We start from the raw sequence: 21089 nt of genomic DNA, 5'->3' as shown, positions 1-21089 counted from the left end.
AAATATTTCTAGCACGATGTAAAACTCCAAGTTGACTAAAACAAATGAAATCATTTTAATGAAAATGTGCCCCCCCTGACTGTTGAATGAGCTCTACAGTTTTTCAGTCGGTTGAAATGGATGAATTGTTGGGGCAGGGGCTGTTTCTTTGCTCCACATTTGTATAGCACCTCACACAGTGAAGTGCAGTCTGCATCTGGCTCTAATTGCTGCTACCAGAAAAGCTGCAACAAGGTGGAGGCATGTGTGGAACCCGTTCCACAGCTTCTTTTGAAGGTGCTGCCAGCTGGGGGTAAGTATAATGATAGAACTGGGGGAAAAGGGGGTCATCAAGCTGGCAGCTTGCTCTGCACAAAATATTTTGCTTTTGCCTTGGCTACTACAAATAAATAACATTTAAAGGCCAGACTTGCAGCAGATGGCCAACAGCTGACTTACAGGAACATTTTCGGCAACCTTCCTTCTTCAGTTAGCAGATCCCTGAATGGTCTTTTACCAGTCAGCCCTGCCTCACTGTAAAAACACATGCTGAGCCCATTCTGTCAGTATAGTTCATCACATTGTGCTTGTCCACTGGTGCAAAACTTACTAGCTGCTCATGTTAGATGTACAGCTGAGTTGCATTTTTTTTTAAATACCCAAAGCAACCAAAATTAGAGTAGTGGAGTTTTGTCTCTATCAGGGCCTAGACCCCAGCTCTGCAGTGACCTCCAGCATTCATGTCCATGAAGATCCCTGCAAGATCCCTGCAACATCTAATGCAGGGATAGCAGAGAATGATGTTATGTTGATACTTAGCTTGTGTCTTCTGTTTGAAAGATTCATGTGTATGTGCACGTACATTACAGTACCTCAGATTTTGGCAGGGTCTAAGAGTTTAATAGAATTTCTTTTTCTCTCTCTTGAGTGAACTTGAATGTCTTGAGTCTCAGTAGGAACTTGTTTTCTCAATTCCTATTTTCTCAAGTTATTTAGATTAAACTTAACATGTAGCCTATTTTTCCTTTTGCAGGGCACACACATGTTTCAACCGTTTGGATCTTCCACCTTACCCCTCATATTCTATGCTGTATGAAAAGCTGCTGACAGCTGTTGAAGAAACTAGCACCTTTGGACTTGAATGAGGGGGTTCAGGCACTTCTGGTGTTTTTCTGGCTGATGATGTCACCTTTCCTGTCCACCATCATTTGATCTTGGTTTCCCATGTTTTTATTTTTGAAAACAGAACAAACAAAAAAAAATCAAGGTTAACAAAAGCTGTGCATGAAGAACTGCCGCCCTCTAAGATCTAACCTTCATGCTTTCATCCTCTGTTTCCAATGGACTGCTAGTCTGTATGCAATAGAAAAACAACTGTCTCAAGGTTTCTGTATATCTCTACATACCTCCATTAATAACAATGAAAATACAAATGCAAGTTACACTACACTTGACCAAATGTTAATAAATGTTTACTTCCACCTACGTTGATTAAAAAATAAAAAAACCTCATCAGGCATTCCAAGCTTTTATATACCCACATTCTAAATCAGTTCACAGCCCATCTTACTTCTTAACCATTGAATCCAGTACTAGGAGCTGATCAAATACATCTTCATCTGTCCTTGTTTTCCCTGTATGTAGTGTCCATCTGAGAGACACCTATGAGCAAAACTGAAATTTTTATATACGAACTCATGATCCACATCAGTTGCATCAGCTGGAACTGGCCCAGATACATGGTGCAGATAAGACCTTCAAAAACTAAAAAAACAACCTGTAACACAATGCAAAGCATAACAGCGATTGTTATGATTGTTACTTGCCAGTACTGGAGAGAACTTGCACTTCAGAGATATTGGAAGGGGCATCTCCATTGTAATGTTTACCACACAAGAAGCACAAGGTTGTGCACAGTCAAGAAGGATGTTTTATTATGTAGCATAAAGGACAAGGCTCCCTTACCCTAGTATTGCATATGACAAGGAAAAGGGGAAATAGGAAGAATGTTCTACTCTTACAAATACCCTTGGGTTCTGTTTACTAGGTGTTTGTTTTCTGATGTTTAAAATGCTCCTTTCCAAATGAGAAGTCCAGACAATCCCATCCCCTGTATCAGAAGCCAATTTATTTTCTGTCAGGCTGAGCTAATCTATGGTTGCTGGGGGTGGTGTTTGGTTCTGTCATTTTTCTTTTCTTGTTCAGTGGAAATCTCCATAACCTGAAGAGCGGTTGTAGGCAGAAGGTTTTAGTCTAGGGTCTATTAAATGAGAAGCTGCAGTGAATGAGGGTGCTTGTCAGCAACGGAGGGGACTGTAACTCTCTTTGGGTTAAGACTTTGTTGCACTTCCTCTTGGAGTAGGCCCAAAGGCCCTCCCGTCATGTTGAGTACCACTCAACTGAAGATCTAGCTCTTGTTACTGCAGGCATAATCCTCTTTGGTTTGGTGTACTTTGTATTCCAACTCTGAAGCCAGAGAACAAAAGGAAAACGGCGGTAGGCTTGTCTCCAGATGGTTTTTGCTGAGGCTGTTATGATCAACCTCACTGCTCTGATTGTGTTCTGTTTATTAATCTTTGCTGCCCTTGTTTTCTAAGACTAATCTCAGATTGAAAGTGTTTGTCTTAACTGGGAAAAGGAAATACAAAGTATCTTCTGACACTAAATATGTTAAAGGATGTGTGAAATATGAAGTGAGAGACTTGTGAAGGGGGAGTGAAGGTAAGTGAGAAGGTAACATCATAGTGTCTAGCAGCTCACATGAAACACCACACCCCCTTGGGGGCTTGTTACTGGTAGCTTTGTGTTAGCTACGCTTCAGAAAACTGTAAAATCAGGAGACCACTTCAGTGTCTGACACATCTAATTCCCATAAGTTTTCTCTCCAGAGAAAAGAATTGGACCCTGTTTTCCCACATATTTTTATGGTGGCTATAGAGAAACTCATCGCACTTGAAAAACTGCATTCTGAGAGTTTTAGATCATTCTCCTGCTTTAATTCTTAGGTCAATAGGTATTTGAAAGGTGATGGACCCAAAAACATGTTTCTAAGCAGAAACAGTGGCTTTTGTTAATGATATATAAAATATTTGGGATATTTAAATTGCCCCATTCATTCAATTTCTTTGACATTTCAGCCCTTTTATACTAATTTACTGTATGGCTTTTACTGAGAATCTGTTACATAGTACGTTATTATTCTTACTGAGTACTCATATTACGGTTGCGTATGGAGGCTGCAGCTATAGGCCAGCTTCATTGTACCAGACACCAAAAATGACGCTTATTATTTCCACAAATGCGCTCTCAGTCACCGATTCCACATGACCAGCCCCACTGCACGGTACAGACGGAAATCTTAACTTTTTTCTGAGACCGTCTGTCACGTGCACATGAATTACATCAGAGCAAGTCACACCAGGAGAGACTGAACAATGAAATCTTCCAATGTATGTAATTTCTGCCTCTTCACCACTGGGCCCCAAAATCCAGTGATTCCTGTATGGTTCTTGTTCTATTCCTGGTGATGTTATAAAGTTACCTGCACTATGTCAAATGTTGGATGTCTTCCAACAATAGAAGAAAAGAAATAGAAGTATTCAACTAGTTGGTCCATGTTTGGCCAAGGAAAATAGCGCATCAAGAGCTGTCTCATTAATATAGTAAAAAAATAAAAAAAAAAAAAAAAAAATCCGATCTTTACAATACTGTATAGTTAAATTTTTTTAAGTATTTAAAAACTATATTTTATTAAGAAGAAGTGAAACTATTTTTTGTAGCATAATAAAAGATGTTTGTATTTCAGAGACAGCATCAAACCCCACTGATTGAAAAAAAGAAGGCTTTCTCCCGAAATTCTTCTTCACGACATGTTCTGGCACTTGCCACACACTAAGCTAGATTAGGTGTCACGCATCTCCATGTTTGGCAGATGCCATCTCAAGCACCTTGTGTTTTCCTGCTCTGGGAAACATACAGCATGACCAGCTACTTCCCATCAAAATCCTTGGTCCAAGCTGTCTTTCAAGCGCACAGCCTAGTATTTTTAAAGGTTGCTTTCTTAGGTGACTGTGATGACATCAAAGTAAGAAGGTCGTGCACATTTCCTTGCAAGTTTTTTTGGATCTAAAGCTGGGAATAGAGGAAGAGAGTTGACTGTTTTCATAAAACAAAGAGAAAGAAAATGCCATACTCTACTTTTCTTGCATTCTACCATTCCAGTCCTATCCCTCTCTCTTCCCAAATGCCCTACCCCAATAGGTTCCCAAACACTGACATCATCTCTAGGATATTCGGATTAACGCTTCACGGTGCATTTCTCCACTCATTGCATCATACCATGGGCTGAATCTGGTCCCAGTCTGGAGTGAAGGGGAAGCCATGCATGTAAGTGGCACCGTAAGGTTAGAGTAAGTGAGGCAGTGAATGGCGCTAACAGGAGAGAGGGAGGAACCCATCTCCCTTGCCCTGTTATTTACCCTGCCCATTACGCAATTAATTGTCTTTGTTGTTGTTATGTATGTGCAAGGCATATACCCTTCCTTGTTCACCTTTCGATTCAAATGCTGTTACTCATATAATCATCTGTGCTCTCCCGAGATCTGTGTTTTCTTTTGTAAAACACTGACTCTTAATTATAGAATTTCTGGTTTCATTGTTTTCCCACAGTAAAGACTAGAAGATACTCCATAGGGTAGATTTACAGTGAAATAGTGTGTTCAGGTCTTTCACCTCAGTTCCCTTTAAACATGGTGGTGGCTAGATTACAATATGACATCAACATCCATAGATTTTAAAATGCAAGTGAAAAATGGAATAGGCAATCTGACAGCTTTTGTGAATTGCAGTTTTCAATAGGAGCAACAAATATTGGTAATGTGTACATTTGATTTCAGAGAGACCATATCTTTCTCAAAGGGGTTGTGCTGGTATTAATGGTAGAGGGAGGGAAAGGGATATTTCTGTTTATGAAATCCTGTTGCCGTACTAGCATGAAGCTGAAGATATGAGAATGAAAATAGGTGTTTTAAATCATCAGTATGTCTTCCACCTCGAGGTAGTCCCACCTACTGTTCAACCACCTAAGCTATGCAGGATTTGATCCAGGACAAACAGCTGTACCTTACTGTTAATTGCATCAGGTCTAAACCTTACAAATGCCATCACCTCAGTCTGCAGTACGTTACATGAGCGTTCAGTTTCAATCATGTGGCTGTGCATATTCAGAACTTGACTTTTAAGTTCTAGGGAGATCTGTGGCTATCACAAGGCAAGAAGCAAGTGGTCCAAACTACATCTAACCCCTAATGGAGAAATCATGAGTTTTGTACAGGTCTGACATACAGGACTTTTTTCACCCAGTTTGCTCAAGTGCCCGTGAACTTTTGAATGAACTGTAGCTAAGGTTTTGAGTTTGTAGTCTAGTCTGAGAGACAGCCTGTGGGGAGGGGGAGTGTTTGTTGGATTTGTGTTTTGTTGTTCTAGTTTCACTGTAACAAATAGTTGACATACCTCTAGTTGAAAACAGTAGGATACTGAATCTGGACATGAAAATTAAATAAGAAATAAGCTAAAATATACATGCACAGAGGACGAGTTAAACTCATCCTTCGCTATTAATCCTGTGACAGTCTATGGAATTCCAGAAGGACAAATTTGACTGGAGATTTGTTTAATTTCTGTTGGAATAATAATAATAATAATAATAATAATAATTTGCCCTGCCTCCGTAGTAATATTAATAGGGCTTCCCAGTCAAGATTAAACACTTTCAGTCAAATGCAGACCTACAGATCTTTCTATTACAAATGCGGTGCTTTTTTATTATTATTCTTGCTGTACCTCAGTGTTCGTTATTAAAAGAAAAAAATGACTGCAATATACTAAATCTGGGATAGGTTTTCCAGTTATCACAAGGTCCAAAAGTTTGGATTGTTACTTTCTCTCTAGTGAGTCATGTAGTTCCTTTGTTCTAGTAGAAAAACAGATGCCTGTAGATAGTAGATACTAGGTATAGTAAATATTGTACCATTAGCCAAATTCCCTGCAGCTTCCAATTTATCTAACAGAAATGTCTGTTATGGTTTTTGTTAAAGACTACATAAAGTCAATGGCAGGAAAGGTCCTCATTATTGGACTGATTTTGCTTATATTGACAGAAAAATGTCACATGATACTCAGGCTGTGCTTTCTATTCAACCATATCACTATAGAGGAATGTCAATAAAATCACTTTGTTATGGCATTGTGTGGACTGTCTATTATAAATAACTTCTTTCGTAGAGGATGTATTTTACTAGAGTGGATGGAAACTGGCACTAGTGAAAGTCCACTGACTTAAGGAATTGCTCTCCCAGGATCTCACCCTTTCTGACCATTGCATTCGGGCCCTTCCACTGCCTTTGTTCAATTTCTCAGGGTACATGTCTAAAACTTGAGGTTCTCCACATAAGCGTGCACAACCAAAGCCCCCATGCTCTCCTAGACTACTCTAAGACCAGCCCTGCCTTGAAAGCATGTGAGCTTATTCCTCGCTGTAGAAAATATCTGGACAAAGAGAGGGACAGAGATGTATATAGTACTTAAGCATACCTCGCTTCTAGGTATAATTACTGCATTATGGGTATGAAAGGCAAGTGCAAAGATAATTTCTTAATAGCATATGCTGGGTCTGCACTAAGTGTTGACAGCAAATAAATAGCAAGATGCTCTGGCATTCATAGTATGTCACACCCATTTCTCTACTGCTCGTCACTGTAATATCTCAGGCATGTTTCATTAGCACATTCCAGGATAGATTCACACACCTCAGATACACAGTCAGCAGACACCTTGCTGACCATACCTGTTTGCTTACATAAATGGTGCACATGAGGGATCGTGGTACAATATGAAGGATGGGAAAGCTTGAATATGAGGAGCAGTTTTTATAAGGAAAAATATAAGCCTATAGAAGACGCTCCAACAGAAATGGTAAGCCTATCTTGCAGAAGACAAATCAGTAGCAAGTGTGAAACTATGTGACTGTGACAGCTCTTAAGAGACCTTCTGCAGTCAGCACTGCGTTTCATCATGTGTGGAGGAGCGCAGGTCCGCAAGCCCGAGGCCAGTGCCGGCTCTCCTGCAGCAGGGACGTCGGTGGTGGCAAGAGTAGCACCCGCCCATGCACATGCTCAAGAAATCCAGGTCTCACAGCACAGCCTTTATTCAAAACTTGTTTGCCTGATTGTGCATGCATGTGAGCTGGAAGTGGGGGCAGAGGAAGTTTCTGATACTAAGCTACGTTTCTCTGAATTTTCACATGTAAAAGAAGGAAAAATCAGTATTTACTAAAAAGCGGTGAGATGAGCTGCTGATCAGTAGGGTACATCAGAGGTGTCAGTTTCTGCAGTGGTGATCTGTATATGTGGCTGGAACTACGTCTTTTACCAGAACCCATTCTATGATAAACGTTACTGAATTTCTCTTAAAATATAGCGGCAGTCTGCCTGAAGCCTCCATACGTACATCAGATGTCTTTCCTGGCATGCTAACAAAACTCCATAATCCTATAGGATATTACAAATCAATAATAATCCCTTCCCACCCTGTGGTAGCAAAGTCATAGTTTCTTGCTACAATAGACAATAAATCCACTTGTGGCCTGATGTTCATTCTCGTATAAGAGGCCAGACTGGACAATAGCCATCATTTCTGGAGGACAGTGGAGAACAAAGCCACAAAGGATTCGCTGTGTCTCCTCTAATCATAAAGCCTCCTTGAGCTGCAAAGCCACACTTTTATTATTTTTTAATTAATTCTGGTAACCTTCAAAATCAGTTTTGCCTGAAAATACCTTTCATGGATATATTAAAATTAAGTGTGCGTGGCTTTGTTTGTTGAGTTCCTACCCTCTTGCAATTAAGTTTTGAAGAAAAAAAATGATACATTATTCTGTCTGAAACACAAGCCCTGTTTCTTATTTATGTTAGGCTTTGGCATAAAGCACATTTGTATTGTTTTAACTCTAGTGTAAATGAAGCTCATCCCCACAACTCTTTGAGACTGAATAGAACAGAAGTCACTGGAGAACAGAAAGACTGCAACTGATGATGTTTTTTTCCTGATTTGCTGGCATGTAGGATTTCATATAATTAACTCGTATGGTATAAGAAGACAGTGGAGCTGCATGGGAAAGTTTTCTGTGTCAATGATAAACAACAGTTATCGTATCATTATGACCAATACTAAGGTCACTTGCCTTTCCTTCTGTACAGAGTAATACACGTTAGGGACATACCTTCACCTTTTAAATTTTTCAGTATGAAAATAAAAGACTGGTATGGGTTATTTTCTTTCCCAGTTTCAAAATTAATCAGTTGTAAGAAAAAAATGGTGTAAATACTCTTCAGTGTGACACTGTAAATCTGTTCAGTCAGTTTCAAGATGGACCACAGACAGCAGTTGAACTATTGTTGAGTGTGATTTCCTAATGCTGATTTTCCGGAATCAAAACAGCATACAAAAATAAATTGCACATGCTCCTATTTTTCTGTTTTCAGCACTTAATATGCTTCAGTCTGTAGACGAAGCAATATAGGTACCTAACCAGCATGCCACATGGAGTCATCATGTTTAGATAACAGCTTTTCAGGAATGCAGCTGGGGCAGCACTGGAATCTGCTTAGGAACTTTGTTACAAGCTGTGATTTGACTTCAGAACCTCATAGGCATGTCTTAGAATTAAATCTGATCAGTGACTTTTTAAGAATGACTGAAATTAGTAATATAGATTACTTATATAAGATTATACTTACAATGTGTGAGGATATGTTTACTGACAGCTTTGGCGTCTTTGGCAATTGAATATAAACTTCCCTGCTTTAGGCATGTAAGTTAACAGCTTTAGTGATGCATGCATTAACAGAACGGGGACCTTAGAATTTAACCCCTTCTACTATGGTATGTAAAGCACACAGCATGGCTTTTGAACTTCATAGTTGTGCTTCAGCTCCATATTTTAGTCCTCCTAACGTACAAACTGAAACAGGTTATCTTTATGCTCTGGACACAGACATAAAATAAGTAGTGATGCACCCTGGATTTTGTAAAATATAGTCTTATTTGTGAAAGATGAATCTTTGGGACCGCCTTGGCACTGCAGAGAGGCTGTGAAACTGATCTGAGGAGCACCCGATATAATGCGTGGGGACCCATATGATGTGTTTTCCAACTGGTAAATTAATGTTTTTATAATATATGTAAAATTCATATACAAATGGAAATTTCTGCAAAATATGAACAAGTGAAAGTATTTGGAAAGTTTATTCGTAGATTCTCTGAGCACGAGTTTATTCATCTGTCCTGGAAATGGTGAAATCAAACCCTATGAGCAAAAAAAGAGACATACATATTATTGTGACATGAGCAGCAGTTTATATTAAATCTCTCACAAATATAAAAGCAACTCGGCAAAGCTGGCAGTAATGATGCCTAGTGCTGCCACTTAGTGGAGCTGTGCTTTCATTCCTTGAATTAGAAAAGTGACGATTAGTAACACTTCCTTTGTTGCAGCGGTAAGAAACCTCAGTTTGTACAAAAGCGTAGCAGGGGACTCCTTTTTCTTGGTGCTGGGTACTCGGAGCTCTTGTGTAAGTGCCTTTACGTGATGACAAGAAGCATTTGAGGAATACAAGTTGAGGAAACACCTCAAGTGAGGAATGTGTCCTCTTCCTGCTTCCTCGTATATAAAACAATCACATCAAGAAATAAGTAGCTCATCAATGCAAAATAACTAACTTCATACAGAACTTAAGCAGCCTGCAGAAATTCCAGCCATGGAAGATCATGGGAAGTTCAAAGGATGAATTTAGCACCTGAAAAACAACCTTAAGTTATGTGTGCTAAGCTAGGGATGGTTGGATTTCATATTTCTGTTATAAATGGACCATGATGATGATGGTTTCGGGTAACTCTTCCATCATGTACAAGTTGCCTGAATACATCCATATTGGGAAGAGGAACATCCTGTGAAGATCAAGCTAGTCAGACAGATATAACTGAGCAAAGCTTATGTCCCTGTGCAAAACGTTTGATCCACAACTTCAGGGCAGAATAGAAATCACTCTTTCACTCCAGTGCACGCAGACATAAAGTGAAAAGGACATTCTTTTAAACAGAACACCTGTGGTAGTGTCTTCCACCTCACCTCCTGCCTCTTAGCTTGAAGCCCGAACACAGCTCATGAGAATGAATTCCTTGGATGCTGCTGGCAGAAAAATAAAAAAATATGTTGATATGTAAAACAGTCAATGTTAATCTATACAAGCAGAAATCGTTTGTTATGCCATTTGAGTGCAATTGAGCATACAACAACTAATAATATTTCAGTGATTGAAGCCAAATATCCAAACAACAGAAAAAAAAGCATATATATTTTATCAGGAGGTAACATATGAGAGTAACCAGCCTAGATAGGTCTGTTAGCTTATCTCTAAATAAATGGAGCATTGTTCATATCTGCACATGTTTCTCCCTGTGTGTGTAGCACATATAAGCTTATGCTGCAGTATTTAAGACTAAGATCAGTGCTGTTTGGATGCACAGGTGAAATTACAGTGAGTCATAAAGCTTATATTTATCCTTTCTACAGGGAAAACAAATTAATACAACATATATCAGCTTCACAATGTTCTGGTGCGACTAGGCAAAGCATAGTCTGGCTAGTGCATAGTAAAGTGGGAAAAGATTTTATTTCGGTCAGTTTTCAAGACAGTAAAGCACAATTTTTCTTTTTGTCATTGTCCTCCTGTTCTGTGGATAATTCTTTTTAAGAATGCAACAAATCCATCTTCCTGTTATATTAAAGACACTTCTCATGTCTTTGGTAGTTTCCACCCTATGGAAGAAAAGTAGATAAACTTACATACTATATGGAGTAAAAGTTCTTCCAGATAGGAAGAAGCAATACACTCAAAACTACATACTGGTTCTGGAATTTATTCCTAAACTCTTTATTTCCAGAAATCGGATTTGGCATTAAGGGAATAAGGGAATTCTGGAAAAATGCCTTGTCAGCAATTGTACTCCCATCCCTGATCAATGACCCAGGTTTGGACTGAATCCTTTCGTGTATGTTGGCCTGTTTCTCTCTTAGTCTCTTCTCCTCTGTGCTCTGGATGTTGGCAGGCAATGGCAAAGATATTCTGTGCCCTTAATAGAGACAAATGCTGCAGCACTGCCTCGATAAAAGACTGCCAGGCAGAATGGGTTCCTTAAACCCGTACATTAAGCCAGCCAGATGGCAAAGGGCTTGTGAAGTGAGCCGAGTACACCCATTTCTCAAGCCTCTTCCAGTTACACTCACGTGAAACCATTTCCACCAGCCTGGACAAATGGATGACTGGCAGGCAGTTCCTACGCACCTCGTATAGACACGTGGAGCTCAGGCATGCATGGAGGAGAGAAGCTAAGCACGCCCCAGCTGTGGGAAAGTCTTAATTGGAGCTTGTGCCTTAGGTACCACAGAGGCCAAGGTTTCATTAGGCGTGTTTGTCCCCTTCGGAGCTGCCGCTGCCCCTTTTGTTCTCGCCTTCCTCCAGCCTGGCATCCCAGCGCCCCCGCGACGGGCCTGAGCCCTGTGTCCCCACGAGGGCATGCCCTTCACGACCCGCTCTTGCGGTTTCACCTCAGGCTTCCCCCTTCTGACCTACCGCTCCCTCGGGGCACCCCTGAGCGCCCACAGACCGAGGTCCCGGGTCGCGCAGGTACCGAGGAAAGCCTGAACGGTGGTGCCTCACCAGCCAACAGCGCGTCACTCGGGCGCTCATCGCAGCTTCATTACTATTTAAATCCCGTCACTTCGCGGGAGGGCCCGCCGCCCTCCTTCGGTCGCCCACTTCCCTCCCTCCCTCGCGCCCAACGGCCGCCGGCAGGTGGCGCTGCCCAACCGTCCCTCCCGGCGCCGCGCGGCGCCCCGCCCCGCCCCGCCCCGCCCCGCGAACCCTCGCTCCCCTCCCCCGCCCTCCCTTCCACCAAGGTGAGGCGTTAAAGGGCGGGGCCCCGCGGCTGCGCCCCGCCCCTCCGTCCCCTCGGCGCGGCGCGTGCTGCCCGCGCCCTCCTCGAGCCGCGGCGGCTGGCGGCTCACTCCGGAGCCCGAGGGGAGCCCGGCGGAGAGGCGGACCGAGAGGGGCAGGGGCAGGGGCAGGCGTCCCCCGGCTGAGGGAGAAGCCATGAGCCCCGAGGAGAAGCCGCCACCCAGCCGCTCCCGCGATGACCGGCCGCCGCCGCCGCCGCCCCAGCCCGCTCCCGGCCGAGGCCGGCGGCGAGGCGGCTTCCTGACGGAGATCCGCACGCCCATCCGCACCGAGCCCTTCCAGCAGCGGTACAGCCTCAGCCCCGGCAGGGAGCTCGGCAGGTGAGCGGGGGCGGCTGGCGCGGCTGGCGCTGCCGCCCCGTCCCCGGGCTGGGGGTGCTCCCGCGGAGGTGACAGGAGGTGTCCCGTGTCCCCTGTCCCGGCTCGGCTCGGCTCTCCCCAAGCGCCGGGCGCAGGGCATGTGCCCGCGGCGGAGCCTGCCGCTCGGCCGCCCGCGGCGGGGCTGGGGGCCAAGCGGGCGCCTTCCCTCCGCGCCGCGTCTCCCCTCTCGCTGCCCGCCGCAGCGAGTCGCCGCCAGGCAGGTAGTCAGGCAGGCAGGCAGGCAGCGGGCGGTTTCACCTGCCGCCCCTTCCTCTGCCGCTCCGGGGGAGCTGAACAGGCTGGGAGCGGGGAGCGCGGGGGGGGTGGCTGCCCCGTGCGAGAGCCGCCTTTAGTGGCACCCCTTCGCTGGCCTCGCCCCGCTGTGGGTCGGCTCCGGGGACGTGCCCGTCGCGCTGGGCTGGAAGGGGTGCTGGGAGGCAGCTGTCAGCGCAGCTGTACCCCAGCTGCTGCTGGCCGCGGCTGCCTGTCCCTCCTTCCAGCGAACGAGTCGTCCTCAGCCTTGGGAACCTGGCTGGGGAGATCCTGCGCCCTTCCCTGGGAGCCGGTGTGGAGTAGGGAGTATTCCTCCAGTTTTCCACCGGAGACGGAAACCTGCCCGTTTGTTTGGGGTTTTCTTTTTCCCTTGAGCTTTGTAAGCTGTGACATGGGGAAAAACAAGTCTAGAGGAGGCTGGTTTGCGGTAGCATGTGCTTGAGAATAATCTAATGGTGGAACTTCTCAAAGAATTAAAAAGCTGGTTAAAAAAACCTTGGTTTTGAAAGTGATTCCGCATGTAAGGTTTGGTTTGAAGGTATAATTTCAACACCTGACTGAGAGCAAGTAAGGATTGAGGCAGAAGGTCTCATTGGAAGGCTTCTGCATCTCAGAAACTATATATATGGAATTTCAGCACCACTAAACCCATATTTTTGTCTGAAATTCTGTCACTTCTTGTAAAAAGAATGACAGTATTCTTACTCACAATTACATGTGCTTAATCTAAAGAGTATTCAGAAAAAAAAAAGACTAGATGAAATACCACAGGATATATGGCAAGATACACTCCTCAGTTTATGTTCTTTTGCAAGTTATGCTGGCTTTGTAGCTCAGTTCACACAGCAGCAAAAACAACCCCTTTGGAGGTAAAGAGGAAAGAAGGGTTTCAAAGCAAATCTAGCTGCTGTAAGTCCCTCCAACAAATTTTTAGGTTGCCTAGGTGTCAGCTTAACACTCGCTTAGTACCTCTGATGTACTAATAGAATAATACCTGTTTAAACATAGTGGCCTAAAGCATTCTCATGGGAAGCAGGTGGAAGAAACATCCCATAAAGTGAGAAGGCTTTTTTTTTTAACCGTGATGTGACCACAATGTCCAGGGCCTGGAAACTGAAGCTAACTAAATGCAGGCCACAAAACAGCCTAAATTCTAAGCAACAATCAGGAAGGCATAGGAGCAGTTGTAGCACAGGATGACCTGGTATCCCTGCTGCTCGGGGGTTTTTTATTTGAAGATCAGATGACTTTTCAGAAAATATTTTGCGGTTCTGCCATGGAGTGAGAGCTTTTCTTAGAGCTGGGTGACATTTTTTGGCCTAATTGGAAAATAGACTAGAGAAGCTTCCTTCTGGCACACAAAAGTACAGCTGAAGTGATTGGCTTTACACTTTGAACAAGAATTAAGTACTACAGCAAAGCTGAGTCTGCAGTTTAAACAAGTAAATCTCAGCATGGTTTTTAGTGTGGAGTCATTTCTGACCACAGCTACATTTAAAGATGACCTTCACATGAAGGTTGTGATTTTGCACCTGTAGTTATGTTAAAATTAGTTAAGTAACTGTTTGAAGTGTTTGTCTTGTTTTTGTACAACAGTTGCATGTATTTTGGTTCAGACTACCTTTTTCTCTCTTCAACTTCACAAATGTTTTCACTATCTTCTCTTAGAGTACAGAAATCTATACATTTGTATGTGCTTGGTTTTTTATTCAACTTTGAATGCTTATTTTTTTACTACATTTTGATTTTAAAAAAAGTGGATACTTCGGCTCAAGTACTCCCATTAAAGACAATTTTTTGCTAACTCGTTGTGACAAAGCGTAGGTGGTAAAGTCTCTCTGCCACTTGTAACTGTCTGTCATTTCATTGATAATGTATACTTAGCAGAAATTGTTTCACTCTTATCTGTTCATAAAGTGTGTAAGTCTCTACAAAGGACTTGGACAAATTACCACCCAGGTGTGACAGGTTTTTGTCTCGGGTGAAAAGCAGTCCTTGTGCACACAACATAGTCTATTTTAATTCTAATCGGGTAGCTGAATTGGCTAACAAAAAATGTTTATACACTCAATATTCATCTATCCCATTTCCCAGAATTAGGGAAACAATTTAAAAGCTGAACTTTAGATAGAGGCTTTGAGAATAACAGCATTCATATGAATTGTGTTTAAAACCGACAGCGGGGAGAGAAAATAAAATAGATTTAGCACCTTTGCTGAGAGCGGGGGTGCTGCATGAACTCAGAGGGTTTGTGTGCTCTTTGGCCTCTGATCCAGTTAGTCAACATATGTATGTTGAATTCGCATGGCATTTGGGACCTCTGTTCCCTTGTCACCTGTGTGTGGAGGAGTTGGGAAGAGGGGGTAATGTGGGAAAATGTTAAGGTGTTGCAGTTCTAGCAATGCAGGGAAGGGAGGTACTGGGGCTGTTGGCCCCTGGTGGCATGTCAGGGAGCGAAAGTCCTGGGAGAAGTATTGCTGGAAGTCATAGATGATCCTGGGAGGAACTTGATCACAATGTCACTGGAGGGGCAGGCTTCAGTAGTTCTGCTTATGGGGGGAAAAGCTGCTTTGAGAATGTAAAGTATATGTGCTCCAAAAGGCTGCTGCCTCGTTCAGTAGTTGATAAGCATTTGCAAGTCTATCAAAATACAGCTGCTAGGAAAACCAGGTTAATTTATGAAAAATACCAAAAACGTGGTTATAATGACTACTCTGGAAAGGAAATTATTTTAAGTTGCTTAGGATGGCATGGAAATGCCAGGGGTTTTTAATGAAATGTTCTAATAAATGAAAATTTGGGCTAGTCTTCACAGCCTTATTAATTTTACTGTCCCAAAATCAGAACATTCTCACACAAGTCTTCATCTGCATGATGTTTAAAATCAAACTTACCTCTGATGGATGTTTTAAGGGTGACACTTCTCATCAACTCACTCAGACTTAAGTGTTTTCAGACAGTGCTAGCTTGAGTTAGGTTAAAGTAGGGTAACCTTTGCAAGAGGACAAGACACCAATTGCTTAACTCTTCTTCCGCTTACCATCTGTGCTTAAGCCATAATTGTACTGTAAAATGGGGAACAATATAATTTGTATTACCTAGAGCTTCTTTAAAGAGACTAGTATAATTGTATTTGGTTGCTTTGCTCCTTTTTCCTCAACAAAAAACTCCTAATTGCACACAAAATATTACTAGACTATTAGTTAATTCTTCAGCTCATTGAGGGACTATTGCATTTTTGTTTTAATGTAAAACAAGCTATGTACATATTGGAAATCATTATTTGTGTACAGAAAATAATACTTCTGATGCTAGAGCTGGGTTGGAGGAAGGCATAAATGACTGGCCTTGCTTTCTTCTCACTGGAAGGTAGCAGTCACCTTAAATGATTGCCCTGAAATAAGCAATCTTCTGCTAGCGAAATGCATGCAGCGCATACATGTAAATGTATGTCAAGTGCAATTCAGTTGATTCTCCTCATTCCCAGTTTTTTGTTAAAGCAGACAAGCTCATTCTCCACCCACAGCTAAGAATAACAAGTATTTTAATCATCTGAGGAGACTGAACAGAATAATAAGGAAATATTCTTTGTTTCTGACTAGTGACCTGATCGTAGTTTCATGTGCAGATAATCCATGTCTTGATTTCCACACCCCCGCCCTGCAAACTCTGGCATGAACTTGCTTATTTCTCAGGTAGCTTTCAGTAATGTATATCTTAGTGGTACATGACACTGGTACAATTTTGCACACCAGTAAGAATGTATATGCTGTTATACTTCTGTCCTCAGCTGCGCTCTGCAGTAGCACGGCTAGGGTGAAACAGTTGAGGAGCTAAGTGAAAGTGGAAAAGAGGTGAAAATGAAGAGTTAGTTGCAGGTAGTTGGTTCCACCACTTGAGAATAAATTTATGTGAGTAAATCATTCACAAACATCAGAAATGGAATCCCCACACCTTGCTGTTTGGAAATAAAAAATTGTAGGGGGAAAAAAACCCCACACTTCAGAAAAAATGTTTGATATGAGTTATGTAATAAATTGCGTACAGTTTTGTGGATCTCGGAAAAGTCATCTGAACTTTATAAGAAGTAAATATCTTCACAGGAATTGCTGTTACTCCTGCATTTGTTACAGTGACAAGGTTTTATAGGTCACTTTAAAAATAACTGTTAAAGTAAGGTTAGTTCTCTGTTCTGAGCCTACGACAGCCAAAATTAACTGGTGTGACATAAATGTTCCAGCTTATCTGATTTGACATTTGATTTGTGATTTGAGGCTTTTGCTTTAAGCCATAACGTATGCTAGATGAAACAATGCTAATTCTGTTGGCAAACTGAAAAGATGACATTGAGCTGCTTTGTGATCAGATATGATTTATCTTAAATCATAATTCTTGAATGAGACTTTTGTGAGGACTGAGAACTACTTCTAGGTTCCTATTCATGTCTCCCTTCAAAGCATTTTTGTTTGTGTTTGGATGACTGGTGGTCAGTTTTTAACTTTGGAAATGCACATTAAGTATTTCCTCTCAAAATTGTTCTTCTTTCAATGCAGCGTTCTTGCTGCTAGCTCTTCTCCATACAGCTAAACTAGCAATGCTCTGATCTAATGTTATTTTCACTAATAGTTTTTTTCATAAGGAGTTCTGAAAAGCAGGATTTTAAGAAAAGCAAAGTTGAAGCATATGAAATGTGTACTTAATGGGAAAGCTTGTTTGTATCTGTATCATCTACTATTCTGTCTCTATCAAAAAAGAAATTCTTTACAAATTTATCTTTTGGCTTAACCATTCAGCAGATGGTATCTTTGGATCTTCGCTCTGAAATTGTCTCAGGCATGAATCTAGATTGCTGCACAGTAATTAGTTCTATTAGCTGTAAACAACAGGTTTGTCAAGTTGGATCTTTTGGGGGATTGTATTCAGAAAAGATGAGTTCTACAGGCAGTCGTTATAATAGCTCTAATTATAGGTATAACTGTAAAGAATCTGGGCAGGGTTCTTGGTCTTAAACAACTAAGAATTAGTATTTGTCAGCTGGCTGAACTCCTGTGTAACCTGTCCTTTTAATTACATCACCTGTCAGGCTTCTGGCCAGCTCAGCCACACAGGACATGGGTGGCCACACACGTGGTGGCTCTTGCTGTTTCTTGCTGCCCCATGAATACTGTTTTATTTCCATAGTGACTAATGTGCGATGAATCGGCAACGTTGGTACTCATTAGCCTAATTAACTTGCTTCCAGATAGATTTTGTGCATAATGCAAAACAACACTGTGTTCTTGAAAGCTGTATTATAGAGATTTCAAACTTTTCTAAATTACTTTCTCTAGGTCCTTCACCGGTGCTAGAATTAAAAGCTTTTGATTCTGTGCTAAGGTGACATTCAGCTGGAAGGAAACTGTGCATTCAGAGACTATTTAAGAAAAACAGAGAAGGCTGAACCCAGGAGTCTAGGTTTTTGGTATAAAGGCTTAGTATCTACCAGGTATTAGAATAACTTGCTGTTAAAGGGCTTATCTGTTAGTCTCTCAATTTATTTTTATCTGTTGGGATTTTTCTTACCAGCACAGTTGCTAGGGTTTTTTTTCTTGTGCTGTTTTTGGTTTTGGTGCTAAAAATGTCAAGAATTTTAACACTTTCAATAAATGCATAGCTTTTTGTTGTACATGAATCATACAGATACATGTCTTCGTTTGGAATAACTTAAAATCCTTTTCACTGGCTGCGTAAGGAAGGTTGCTCTCTGTGTGGTCAGGATTGCAGTACTGGAGGGATGTTTATACTTTTAGCTGCAATACTAATGTCACAAACTTCCTAGAAATCTACCCAAAAGAAACACTGTCCTGGCAGTATTTTGGGGATTGGTAGCATTGTTAGCACATTCCTATGTTTCCTGATGAGCTGTCTCTACTGTACACATTTGTTATTTCTTCCAGCGTGGTTTTTGGTAGATGCGTACCAGACACCTAGCAGGTTGTTAGGCTTTATTTGGGGTTTAGGTGTCTATTCCTCCTGTGGTGTTCTGTGGTAACTCTATAGTGATTAATGCATTTTATAGTGATCTTTTGACCACACCTTCCTAGTGCTACAAAATCCTGTAATACTATTTTCATGCATTTGCAAAGGAAAATTTATCTTAACGTACATATTAGCAATTAAGAACTTTCTCCCCCAAAATTGGATTCAAGACACTGAAAGCATATTCTTACTCTTTGTCTGCCTTTACAGATATCTGGGCTGTGCTCTGGTCTAGCCTTAATACATATTGTGCTGTAGATAATGTGTGCTTATACAAAATACTATTCTTAGCGGAATTACTGTGGCTGTATCAGTGGTTAGAAGTCCGATTATTTTAGTAAGATTGCCTAGCAAATACCCACTTTGTGGGTGCTTATTTGACTTAATTCATTTAGACTGGGTAATTTTGAAACAAATGCCTGTTAAGAGCAAGCTGACCACATTTCTTTTAGCAATTACATTTCATGGATAGCAGTCTGCCAATAGGTTGGGAGCTGTGAGAGTGAAAACTTTCACGTGAGCTGAAGTAGTTAATTCTGTGAACTTCAGCTTGGAGATAGGAGAGGCAAAACCCATGTAATTGTATTCCAAGCCAGATGAGGACTCCTAGTTTGGTCTCAGCAACCCTACAATAAGTTAAGAACAAAAATAAAGATCTCCAAGCTATTCCTGCAGCTTTGTAAGAAAATTTTTATATATAAATAAAAAAGGTAGTTTTGATGAACATTATACCCGTATGGTAAGAACTAAAAAGACTGCTATACTTCCAAGTATGAGAATTCTCATTGCATTAGATGATGGATATTAATTAATAGACCTTTTCAGTCTAAAAATCAGTACTATATGAATGGAATGGAGTGGAGTAGGTGGCGTGAGACTCTATTGCAAGAAGTTGAGAGCAGACACTTCAGTCCAAAATGCTGTGGGGGAAGTCTTCTGACGTAAGTGCTGCAGTGTGGTTTTAGCTAGCCTGCTGGCTTGGTGTAACTCATCGGTTGTGTGTTTTGTCAGAAATGACGCTCATTAACGTGGGTTAAGCACTAAGCTCAGTTCTGCTCAGTGTGTATTCAAGTTATCACTGTTGCAAAAATTTTGTTAGAAAGCTTTATGTTGGCCAAGCTGCTTAATTTTTTTTAAAATCATCCATGTTCCTTACTTTTACAGTGGGACTAAGAATAAGGGATTGTGAGAACTGTTAAAGGAAAAAAAAAATTCTGGCTGTTAGCAGTTGACACATATCATAGTGAAGATACAAAGTGCCATCTTTGAAAATGCAGAGCAGAATCTGGATATTGCATGGCAAATGGAGCAGGATTTTGAACAGTTATTTAGTAAGAGTGGTGTTTGCTGTTGCCTTGAATATGATGGGATACTTTAGAAAACAATAACTGGGTTATTGTGACATAGTCATAGAAAGCATAAATTGCCAGTGTGTACACTTTGGGTTTGCCAGCCTTTTTAATGAAAGGTTGGAGAATAACTTAATCTTGCAAACAAGCACAGCTTGTTTATTCTGTATTTTTGAAATCCAGGTTCCTTGAATTGATAGGGGTTTTTAATTCCTTATTTTTCAGGGAAGTTAAATTACATTCTGGATTGTAGTGTTCCTAACGTTTAAGTGTAGGGATTATCACTCAGCAAGGCATCTTTCTAAATTTGGAACATATTTCAAATGTTTCCATTAATAGAGATTTAGTTCAAGTTTCATGAAATGTTAATTTATAAGGGCAATACTAAACTTGTCACTAAGGGACTTAATTTAAAAATTCTTCTTTAATTTCAGGGGAAAATTTGCAGTGGTGAAGAAGTGTATCCAGAAAGATACTGAAAGAGAGTTTGCAGCAAAATTCATGAGAAAAAGAAGAAAGGGCCAAGACTGTCGGATGGAAATAATCCATGAAATTGCCGTCCTTGAGCTGGCACAATGCAACCTTTGGGTCATTAACTTGCATGAAGTTTATGAAACTGCAACAGAGATGATTTTAGTCCTGGAATAGTAAGTACTAGTAATAATTCCTGAATAACTTTCTGCAGTATTTGCTTAAAACTAATAATGTAAAAATACCATGTATCAGTATGAATAATGTGAAAAGATTTTATTGCTTGCCTGTTACACTTACTTGAGTTCAAAAAAGAATCGTTAAGAAAATCAGTATTGCAAGAAGTTATGTGCAGTCTTGTAACTACTGCAGATTATAATAAATTTCTCCAATTATGTAGTGTCATTGAAAGCTGAATTATAATTTATGTAGTTAAAAAAATCTTTAGTGAAATATGAACTGTGTACACTCCCTTCTTGCAAAAGAGGAACAGGAAAGAAGCAATGAGTATCTGTTCAAAAACTGAAGTTTATTTCATTGACAGTGACAAAGATGGGGTGAAATCT

The 21089-nt window shown here is 41.2% G+C and overlaps 2 protein-coding genes across 8 annotated transcripts in view; both read left to right on the top strand.

Annotated features, from left to right (window-relative positions):
- The window catches only part of HECW1 (HECT, C2 and WW domain containing E3 ubiquitin protein ligase 1), a 359806-nt gene extending 353583 nt beyond the window's left edge, over positions 1-6223 (top strand). For all 7 annotated transcript variants that reach the window (XM_069812200.1, XM_069812217.1, XM_069812185.1 and 4 more), the window contains one exon: positions 1013-6223. In XM_069812200.1, the coding sequence (XP_069668301.1) occupies positions 1013-1124 (112 nt within the window). In that variant the 3' untranslated portion in view covers positions 1125-6223. The remainder of the gene's footprint in view (positions 1-1012) is intronic.
- A 5813-nt stretch (positions 6224-12036) lies between these two features.
- Positions 12037-21089, top strand: part of STK17A (serine/threonine kinase 17a) — a 28802-nt gene continuing 19749 nt past the window's right edge. Inside the window, exons 1-2 of the mRNA XM_069812166.1 lie at positions 12037-12373; positions 20487-20699. Of these exons, the coding sequence (XP_069668267.1) occupies positions 12189-12373; positions 20487-20699 (398 nt within the window). The 5' untranslated portion in view covers positions 12037-12188. The remainder of the gene's footprint in view (positions 12374-20486; positions 20700-21089) is intronic.

This window comes from Haliaeetus albicilla, chromosome 2 (assembly GCF_947461875.1).
Source record: "Haliaeetus albicilla chromosome 2, bHalAlb1.1, whole genome shotgun sequence".
Taxonomy (NCBI): Eukaryota; Metazoa; Chordata; class Aves; order Accipitriformes; family Accipitridae; genus Haliaeetus; species Haliaeetus albicilla.
Note: the sequence above shows the minus strand (reverse complement) of the source record. Positions and strands in the feature narration are given on the sequence as shown.